The sequence below is a fragment of the Triturus cristatus genome, chromosome 3_2, assembly GCF_964204655.1.
Source record: "Triturus cristatus chromosome 3_2, aTriCri1.1, whole genome shotgun sequence".
NCBI classification, from domain to species: Eukaryota; Metazoa; Chordata; class Amphibia; order Caudata; family Salamandridae; genus Triturus; species Triturus cristatus.
The window spans coordinates 590899474-590910666 of NC_140584.1; the positions used below are offsets into that span (position 1 = coordinate 590899474).

The 11193-nt window shown below is 47.7% G+C and overlaps 1 protein-coding gene across 6 annotated transcripts in view; it reads right to left on the bottom strand.

Annotated features, from left to right (window-relative positions):
- The window catches only part of DCDC2B (doublecortin domain containing 2B), a 97061-nt gene extending 95667 nt beyond the window's left edge, over window positions 1–1394 (bottom strand). For 3 of the 6 annotated variants that reach the window (XM_085648429.1, XM_085648430.1, XM_085648425.1), the window contains exon 1: window positions 647–1394. In XM_085648429.1, the coding sequence (XP_085504555.1) occupies window positions 647–924 (278 nt within the window). In that variant the 5' untranslated portion in view covers window positions 925–1394. The remainder of the gene's footprint in view (window positions 1–646) is intronic. The other 3 variants (XM_085648428.1, XM_085648426.1, XM_085648427.1) reach the window with 1 other exon arrangement.
- Between the last annotated feature and the right edge of the window lie 9799 nt (window positions 1395–11193).

Sequence of the window (11193 nt, forward strand, 5' to 3'; positions counted from 1 at the left end):
TGAGTCGTGGGGTTTTTGAAGTTCTATTTCTTTGAAGCCACTTTTACATGTCGTACAAGTCCCTATTACCATTTGAAGTTTGTCTTCTCTGCTGCTAGTCAAAACGAGGACAATTCTGGGAGGGTGTAGGGGTCAAACTCGGGAGGGCCCGAGTTATGGTCATGCTGCCTGGCCCTAGCAGTGGTAGCACACTATTCAGAGACCGACTGCCCATGCCCGTCCCCATCACCTTCCTTAGTCACAGAGTGCAATGCTGTCTTGCTCCCATTTAAAATCCCAGCTGTCTCAGGCAAATGGCTGGGTATCACTACCATCACCCATCCTGTCCACACCCTTACTCCACTGTCAGTTTTAAGATTTAATAAGAATCGTCAAACACATGCCTGTCTGGTCTAGATGGAATTCGCATAACTGTGTGCCAAGTCAGTGCCAGTAAGAGGCTAATGGGACTCAGGCTCACGCCACGTTCCTTAAGGTGTCAGGCGTGGGAGGGGGGGCGCACATACACACTCGCTCTCTCTCCTCATGGATGCAGATGGATGCCACGGTTTCACACGCTGACAGGAGACCAGCGGGGCACGCGCCATACTTATTCCAGTCAGAACATACGGAGGCAATGGCCATGTTGCCCCTCCCCAATACTCACTCAATGCCTTTGAACTTCTCGAACCCAGCCGCCACGTAGGGGTTGCCGCTCTGCAGCTGGTTCAGCTCGGTGACCCGGTGGCCCTGTCGTGGGGTGTAGAGGCTCCTCACGGCTGTGGATGCCTGGATGCTGTTGGTCACCTCGGTGAGGAAGGCCTCGAAGGTGTGGAACTGCCGCTGGTTCACCACCAAACGTCGCCCACCGTGGAAGGGGTCCCCATTGCGGAAAATCAGAACTCGCTTGGCCTGAGGGGCGAGGTCCGTGGCGCCGGAGGCCATTCTGAAGGAGCACAGAGAAATCTGTGGAGTGTGGCGCGGCACCCCAAGACGAGGAGCCTAGAGACCACGCGCTGAGGAGTGCATTCCCCAGGCAATTCTCAACCTATGAGCGATTCCCCCAAATAAAATGCAGACACCCCAAACAAATGGATCAGATGCAGCAACCCCTGACAGCCAAGTACCAGCCCTCGAGGGAGCGCCGAGACCACAAATCAGGACAGACTGACAGACAATAGGAATAAAGTGAGGACAAACTCTTGGAGAGAGTCACAATGCGCACGGCCGAGTTATGGAGCACTCCCAGGGCAAGGCGCTAAGGACTTCGACCGTGGCTCCAGGCGCTGTGGCGCAGCAGGTGACGGCGTGCGACTGGAAGCACAGGCACCTCTTGTTGTGTTACTCGCCCAGGCAGCACTTGTTGTGGTTTCTGGGACCCGGAGCTCGGCGACTCTAGCGTTACCATGGACTCCGGCCGTCAATAGCAGGCTGGGCCGGTGACAGCTCACGCCTCCTGTAACCAGAGGCCGGCGCACCCCTGCGGGCACGAGTCGGGGCTCGAGGGACAGCGCTCACACAAGGAGAGTAGCAGACCAAAGGATTTCATCAGGGACCCCCCCTCACTTTCTTTAGTTCAGTCAGGGGCATACTCCCGATAGTCCAGAGTATAATCTGGGACCTGCCACTCACACCCAACCGTGTGGTCCGGGGAAGACCACTCGCCTTGCAAAGTTTAATCATACAGACCTCCCACGCCCCACTGCGTCACCAGGGACAAACCACTCAATACCACTGTATGAAGTGAGACAGACCACTAACCCCCACCGTGTAATCAGGGTTAGACCACTCACATCTCAGCGTGACCAAGGTCATGCCACTCAAGTGCCACAGAGTAATCAGGAACAGGCCACTCACGTTCCTCACCGTAACCAGGGACAGGCCACCGACCTCCCAGAGTGTAATCAAGGGCAGGCCACTGACGACCCCCCCCCCCCCCCCGTGTAATTAGGAACAAGTCACTCAAATCCCTGAGTGTAATCAGTGACGGGCCACTGACCTCTCGTAGTGTATTTAGGAATAGGCCATTCAAATCTCTCCTGACCATGGACATGTCACTCACATCCCACAGTGTGTTTAGGGATAGACCATTCAAACCCTGCAGTGTGATCGAGGACAGGCACCAGCCGCCCACTGTGTAATCGGGACTAATCCTCATATCTCAGCGTAAACAGGACTCCAGAGATGCCACTATCTTCATCGGCATTGCCAGGTACAGACTCCAGAGCCCTCCAACATGGCGGATTGTAATCAGAGACAGACTCCATCAAAACAGATAGAGTAACCAGTGACATACCTTTCACCTCCCTCACTGAACCTCGGAACACATCTTCAGTTTCACACCTTCACCTCTCCTTCCCCAATCTCCCACAGTTTAAGCCTGGACAGACCCACCCACCCCCCCCCCCCCTCCCCCGCCCAGTTCACACAGTGTAACCAGGGAGGAGCCAACCACTTCCCACAGTGTAATCCGGGACACGCCATTCATTTTCCACAGGGTGACAAGGGAGAAGACACCCCACGGTGTAATCAGCGACAGATACATCTCACCGCAGTGTAATCAGAAATAGACTCCTCGCCTCCCACAGTGCAGCTAGGGACATACTCCTTACATCTGTGCATCAGAGACCAGCCACTCGGCTCCCATATCGTACTCGGGAATAAACCACTCCCACTCCACAGTGTGATTCCGAGGTAAACTCCCTAGAAACCTTTCACATCACACAGTGTATCCAAAGTCACACTACTCATCATCGGAGATGGATCATTCACCTCCCACAATCCACAGTAACACGGGTCACTACAATTATACTAACTTTTGATCCGATTGAGCTAAAAACAAAATGGTTTTTGTTAAAATCGGCAACATATTATGGATTATATGGCAAATCCATATCTAGGTGGAAACACCACAAAAAGGAGGACCGCGTAGTTCCAGAGGCCCTTATAATAACATACCATAGTGTCAAAGACAGATTCCACACATAAACCGTGCAATCAGAGAAAGTCCACTCCGCTCCATAGGTGTAACCAGTGGTGGGCGTGGGCCCTTTTTAATGGTTAGTGGTGGGTAGGGGCATAGGTTGGTAAGGGTACTTTAAGGGTTCTGGGGTTGGTAAGAGTATGAGGTGGTAAGGGTATTTATAGGTTTAAAGGGTATAGGGTGGTGAGTATTTTTAGGGTAAGGGAATAGGATGGTAAGGGTATTTTTAGTGTTATACGGTAGATAGTGGTATAGGATGATAAGGGTAATTTTAGGGTTTAGGAGTGGGTTGGGGTACAGGGTGGTAAGGGTATTTTTAGGGTGTAGGGGTATAGGGTGGTAAGGGTTTGTAAAAGGGGAGGTTCTGAGGGTTAACCGCAATAAAGAAAAAATATATAATTAACATATTAAAAAAAAGCGTGGAGGTTGGTGGCCTTCCCCCAAAAATAAATACAATTAATTTAAAATTACAGTATACACATATACATATCCACACACACTGAAAAAAACAAAGATTAAAGTGACGTTATAGGTAGGTGAAAATTTCCATGACAATGTAACTTTTTAAACTTAAAAAAAACATTGAACTTCACCAGTTATCGTTATTTCTAGTAACTATAACTCACGCCCCCGCCATGCACAGTTTTGTCATCAATGATGTAATTTCAAATGTTGCAGTGAAGTTATAGAACATGTCATGTAATATGAGGGGTAGTTAGCTGTGCATGGCAAGGGCATGAGTTATAGTTACTCGAGACAAGTATAACTGGTGAATTTTAGTGTTTTTTGAGTTTAAACATTATGTTGTTACTGAAATTTTTCAGCTTAGTATGTCACTTTGATCGTACGTTTTTTCTGTGAACTTCCAGGGTGTTTTAGGACTATACGTAAAGCCAAACCCGTCGCGCATGGCCAGGGTTGGCCACAGGCAGACGGCTGTGTGCAGTGTGAGGTTGACGGCAGGGTTTGGCCTATGCCAAGCCCTGCGGCCAAACCCCCGAAAGCTGTGTATGGCGTGGGGTGGACCGCAAGGTCTGGCTGCACCATACCCAGGACTGATTGTGTCCAAAAAAGGGAAGGGTATGCACAGTCTCCTCCCCATCCCTGTGTGGCTCCAGGGGCCTCAGCCCACTGGTTTGTTTGGGGGGGGGGCGTGGGCATGCGGCCTCACCTGACCCGACCCTCTTGGGCCCTGGGACCACATCCCCTGGGGCCATAACATATTTCGCGGGAGGGGGGCGCGTGACCTCCCATCTCAATGCCACTATGGGCTGCTGGGACCCCCATCCCCAGGGCGTCTTTTTTTTCAAGAAAAAGGGAAGGGGGCAGGTAGCCCCCCTCCTGAGCGTATGGTAGGCTACATGCACCAGGGGCCACATGCTCCTGAGTGGGTGCCCCGGTTGCCACCCAGGGAACCCCCTAAACACTACTTTGTTGGCTGCAGGAGGAGCCCCATGGCCCCTGCAGCCCAGCTGGCTCCCTGCATGCACCCATTCTGGGTGCTGTGGGCGGCGGCATTGCTCCCGCTTAATGGGAGAAGTTGTTTCTGTTTGCTTCCACCGGGTGGGGGCAATCTTGAGATTCCCTGCCTGCAGGGGCAATGGAAGACCGATGTCTTCTCCCACCCAGCAGGGGCATTTTCAAAGCTGCAGCCGGGTGGCAACATACCTACTTTCCCTGTCCAAGCTCCTGCTGGTAGGGAATTCACTGTGTTCCACGGGTGGGCTCCCCCGGACATAGCGTAAGAGCCCTTGGGGATAGGGTCCCCAGGACACATTAAGGCTCTGCAGTTGGGCTGTGCATACCCCTCCCAATACTTAAATGTTGGCCCTGGGGGATGAGGTTCCCGGGGCCCACTACTGGCTCAGGGAGGCAACCACGTGCCAGAGATGGGGTCCCCGGGTCCTATACATTCTCTGGGAGGGAGCCACGTGTCTCCTTCACTTTTTGTTTTATGAATTGCCCCAGGGGATGTGGTCCCCAGGGATGTAAATGGCCTAGGGAGGGGGACTGTGTGCCCCTCTCTCATGTTCAAATATCAGCCCCAGGGGATGGGGTCCTCAGAGTCTCAATGAGGCTTGGGGAGGAGGACGACAGCACACCCCTCTCTTCAATTTTCATGACAGCCCAATTTCTTTTTTAAGCACTGCAACAAAAAATGCAAAAAATTGGCCCTGGGGGGGGGGACCCTTTCCCCACAGGGCCTAGGAAGTCTGAAGAGCTCTAACTAGAGCAAAAGAACTGTCAAGGATTGCTTTTGTTAATTCCAGGTTGGCTTGGATGGTATTTTTACCAATCCAAAGCTGTAACACTGTACCTGGAGTGGTAAAAGGTTTTAGTCATTTTTTAGCATGGCGTGGATGGCATTTACTAATGCTATGCTTAAGACTTTGGTGTAAAAATGGCACTTTCTAGCTCGGCGTTGATAGCATTGTGCTAATCCTAAATGTAAAAACTTTGCTAGAAAAACAGACATTTAAGGTGAGCGGCTTTAGAGTGTCTGTGACGTTGTAGGTTGCTCCATATAAACAATGTAAATTAAATCAAGTCCGAGTTCTTGTGTTGTTTTTCGTTTTCCCAAAGGATTCTTCTTTATTTAATAGAAAGTTTTACAATTTTAAAAACAACATTCAAAACAGCCAGAACAGCCGACGCGTTTCGTCCACCAATGGACTTCTTCAGGGCAAGAAAGTATCTAGAATGTAGAGTAAGTGATGTCTTCACGTTCTATTCGTCATGTTTCGAATCCCTCACAAATTCAGGTATCCAGAGTAACGTAGTCAGTGGTAGGTGTTTCTGAGTCCGTATCTCCGCGAAAGGGTCAGAAATCCACCCGTCCTGTCAGGCAGCCTGACTACGTTACTCTGGATACCTGAATTTGTGAGGGATTCGAAACATGACGAACTCGGACTTGATTTAATTTACATTGTTTAAGTGGTGCATTTGGTTTTGTTGTTGTACATGTATTTTCCAGTCATTGGAACGACATTGTGCTGGCGGGTGTCTACCAAATTTGCACACTTGGGGTGAATTGATTATATCACCAACATTTATTTTGAGTGACTTTAAATCCGGTGCTGCTCTAGAGGGCTACCGCTAGCTTTGCGTTCAGTTGTTGCTCCATATAACTCCGCCTAAAACCGAGAACTACCCAGAGTTCCTCGCTTCCTTTTTCGTGTGTGTATAAATGTATGTATATACATCTATCTATAAATATATATATATATATATATATATATATATATTCTCAGAAAAAAACGAAGGTGACAGGGACATTATAGTTAGGAAATGGAATTAAAAAAACGTAGAAATTTACTGAAAAAAATCAAAGGTTACAGGGACATTATAGTTAGGCTCAGGATTCACTCGTACAAAACCAGTGAAATTCAGCATATATAGTTAGTGAGCGAACTAAAACTCGCATTAGCGCAATGCACTGCTTATGACCTCACATATTACATCACGAACAACACTGTCAGTGACATCACTGATGACATCTCAAATAACATCATCCAGTGACTGTTTTATAAAAGTTTATGACTGTTAAATATATATACCAAGGTGTATTGGTGAATTAGGTGGTGTATGAGTGCCTGTATGGGTGATTCAGGGGGAGTGTGACTGACTGGATAAGCGAGTGATTAGGTGTCTCAGAAAATGTATGGGTGAGTGACTGGTTGTGTGAATGTCCGTATCAGTCTTTCAGCTGGTGTCTGAGTGGCTGTATGAGTGGGCATGTTAGTTTCTGTACGGGTGAGTGACTGGTTGTCTGAGTACCTCTATGGGAGTCTGAATGTCTGTGTGGGTGGGTGGGCAGGGGTGTGTATGACTGCCTGTATGGATGAGTGAGTCAGTGGTGGTATGGGTTAGTGAGTGTGTGAGGGGCTGTATGAGTGTGTGTGTGTGTGTTTGTGTGTGTATGGCTGTGTTAGCGAGTAAGTGCATGTGTCCGTGGTGTATAGGTTAGTAACTGGATATGTGGAAGGTAGTATAGGTGAGTGATGGGGTATGTGAGTGACTGTATGGGTGTGTGCATGTGTCAGTAACTGTATACATGAGTGTGTGTTAGTATCTGTATGAGCGAGTGTGTGTAGCTGTATGGCTAAGTGGCTGTGTGTCTGGCTGTATGGGTGAATGAGTAGCTTTATGTGTGACTGACTCAGTGTGTGAGTAGCTGGATGAGTGTATATGTCAATGGCTGTATTAGTGAGTGGGTGTATGAGTGACTGTATGGGTGAGAGAATGGATGTGTGTGTTGATCTATGAATCAGTGGCTGTGCAAGTACTGGTATGGGTGGGTGAATGGGTTTGAGAATGGTAGTGTGGAAGTTGGAGTGGGTGTATGAAAGGTTATATAGGGGTGTGAGTGGGTGCATCAGATTCTGTGGATGATGTTATTTGAGATGTCATCAGGGATGTCACTGACCATGTCGTGAGTGATGTAATGTGGGAGGCCATTAGCAGTGCATTGCGGGGGCGTAAGTTATAGTTAGTGGAGGTAACTAGAACTGCTGAATTTCATAGGTTTTGAACAAGTGAAATCCAAGCCTAACTATAACGAATTTCTATGTTTTTTTAAGTAGTGGTGGCATTTGCAGAGTGGTGGAGAAAGGAGGCGTGGCCTCCGGCCACCTCTCAGCAATCCAACTGTGTGGGACTTGCAGGAGGTAACAGGAGGTCTTGTTGGCCCCAAGAACCGTCAGCAGCCAGGAGACTTCATCCCTCAACCAGCAGCGAGCCAGGAGGCACAATTGCAGAGTGGTACAGAAAGGAGACGGGGCCCCTGGTGTTGTGTCGTTAGCATATTCTTTTTTAATGATAAAGGAAGGGGGGCCGTGTGCCCCCCCCCTTCCCTGGGTTGAATTTGACTCCAAGGACCCCATCCTCCGGGGCTAGGCATTTTTAGAATGGGGCCACGCAGCCACCATCCACGGGCTGTAATCTATAATTTTTTTTAATCAAAAGAAGGGGTGCCACATACCCCTCCGTTTCCTGGGCCGATTTTAGCCACGGGGACCCCATCCCCATGGTCTGGCCTTTATTATTATTTTTTTTTAATTATATATAAAACTAGGGAGGGGGGCTGCGGGCCCCCCTCCCGGGCTGATTTTGGCCCCGGGGACTCCTTCCCCAAAGAGGCCCCATCCCCCCCTCGGCCTGTCCCTTTTCAAAAATAAATAAATTGGGATAGGGCCATGCTGCCCCCCCCTCCCAGGCCGATTGAGGCCCCAGGGACTCCATCGCAACGGGGCCTGGCCTCAATGCTGGGTGCCCTCGTCCCACCCAGGGCACCCATAGAGACCGCGGGGGCACCTGAAGGCTGGGCTTTGCTAAAATAGCACCTTGAGCATGGGCGGGGAGAAATTGGTCACCCTTGCTGATGGTAGTGAATTAAATGAGGCAGCAGGGGGTCTCTTTTGTGTTCAATGGTCAGCATCTGTATGAGCAGTGACAGTCCCCAGAACACAAACATCCCTAGACCTCCCCCAGCACACCTAAATCAGGCAGTTGAGCGTTTTGTTGATGTGTGCTAGCAGGGTCAGATGGTAAAAGGAGGGGAAGGAAAGGGGCTAAAGGTGTGTTAAAAAATCGCCCGCCCTATGAGAATGGAGGACTAAAATCCCTTTAAACTGGCAAACTGGACAAAAACGAACAGATGGGGACAGGGACAAGGCTGGAGCAAGATGAGGAGGGCGCTTCTGTTGGCATAACCTTAATGCACACAGCTCCATGCGCCCCCCAGAAAATTGGCGGTGTGGGCCCAGCTCGCCCATGCTAAAGGCCGGCCCTGGTTATGATGACGAGTGAACACTTGCAACTACAGTGTCCAATATAAATGGCACATTAGGGAGGCTGAGAACACTTTACAAAGACCAGATGAAAGTCAAAAACAATCCTAACACAAACATTACATAAAATAGCTATTTTTTCATTGAAGGCTAGCATTGCCAAAGCAAGTGAGATGTTCTATAATCACAGTACATCATTATATTGTTTTCCAGAATGTAGTTTGCTTTGTTTTTAGAATGATCACAGAGGTGAATTAGAAAAATTCAGGTGAAGAAAGAGTACATAATTTTATTTGCATACACAACTATGCTCCTCTCATTGTCAATAGTTTCATCTACTTAGGTATTACTTCAGCCTTTAATTGACTCAACAGCACTTACAGAATGTGGTATAAGTAAAAAATCAACAAGCATTTGTAATGGAATAGGTCTCGCATTTGTTAAAGTTAGAGCTGTTGGTGTTGAAAATAACAATGTTTTTTACTTTTGTTTTTTTATTTGCAGCAGAGTTATTAGATTTGCATAGCACTATTGCCAATGGTATAAAAAAGTAAAAGTGAAAAACAGTAATTTTCAACGCCAACAGCTCTAACTTTAAGAAATGCGAGACCTATTGCTTTGGAAATGCAATCTGTCTCACATTTGTTGAAGTTGGAGGTTATTGGCATTTTAAATGCGTGGTTTTTTTAACCTCATGGGACCTCTTTTGGCTACTTATAATACTGCAGCCTGCAAAGTTAGGGTTAGTGGCATTATAAATGGCAATGGTTTTTACCATGCCATGTTGCAGGGTGCAGTACCATATGTGGCCAACAGAGGTCCCATACCGCACCCTGCAGAAGATATGGTAAATCCACCCTACCCATAATGCATTGCATGCAAGACAGTGCCACGAGTACATTCAAATAGCTATAGCCCTATATGCAATTAGTAGCTTTGAAATGTGACAAAATAACTATTATATTAATTCTGGATTAGGTTGTACTCTGTGTGGAGCTGATGAAGGGAAATTTATGGAAGGTCTCATATAAATGCGAGATGTGCTAGTGAGTAAAGTAACCACTGCATAGTAATCTGAGGCTGTAGTTAAAACCTAGGGAGTAACATGTAACGGGGGTTGTCTTCACGAGAGGTTACAAGAAGAGACAACGCAGTACTAAGGAGGGACTACTAAGCCTATTGACCAATGAAAAGCCACCATTTACAAAGAACAGGGACAGGAGACAATTAAAAACAAGCATTGGCATAGCCAATAGGTCTCGCCTTTGGGACCTTATAAGTGTTTAGCCATGCAAAAGTTGCATAACTAAATACTTATAAGGTCCCAAAAGCGAGACCTATTGGCTATGCAAGTGAAAGTGATCGCGATCGGGATCACGATCAAACATCAAAGCGGCCGTGCGGCCGCGAAAGTGAAAGTAATTGCGGTAATGCACGGCCCGCGCACATGCACTGTAGCTCTAGGCTGGCCTGGTAGCACTTTTTGTAGCCCTCTCAATAAGTCTCGCCAGACCAGCGCATGCGCTGGGTCAGGCGAGACCTAAAGATAGGTTGTCCTCACGAGAGGTTACAAGAAGAGACAATACAGTACTAAGGAGGGATTACTAAGCCTATTGACCAATGAAAAGCCACCATTTACAAAGAACAGGGACAGGTGACAATTAAAAAGATAGGTGGAGCTTTATGCCCACATCCTGAATACAGCATCTTAGTAAGGAACAAAAAGATGCCCACTTTGAAACATTGGACGCGGTGGAGGCAGACTTAGCCTGTAATTTATCCTTTTCTTTACGTGGTAAATGTTTAAAAACATTATGGACCACTAATGTAAAGTATTTGTGTATCTTGTCTTGGTTCCTAAATGTTAAATGCTGATTTTATCCAATTCAAAGGTGGTGGTCCCTAGTGTAGTTCAAACCGGTGACCCACTGCATGTCCTGTGCATGTTCACTATATGAATGGGCTAAATATTAGCCGGTATCTGGTGACCTCATTTATGCAACCACAGAACGGGCAGAGCATTTTTACACTAACCCATTTAATTTCAAATCCAGGGATCCTAAATTATTTAAAAAGAGAAGACTAACAAGAACAAGAAAGAGAGATTGTTCTTTAAACAAACAATAACAAACACAGACTGTTGTGGAAAAGCCTGTCAGGTCTCTTCAGAGCCATTTTCCAGACTCAAATGTTGGCATCTGAAAGAATCAAGTGCAGGAACCTTCATAATCCCAGCCAGGTTAATTCACCTGGGTTGGGATGTCGGACCACTCTTTGCACCATATCTTCTAGCGGGGAGGTTGCCTTCGCTGTAGGTGAGGCACAAAAGCATCCCGCACCAGAAGTGGCGCAATGAGGTGAACGCCATGGAAATTCCAGCATTTGATACATACAGCATCCAAACAACAGACTCCGGACACCCTCGGTAACAGGAGACTTTTG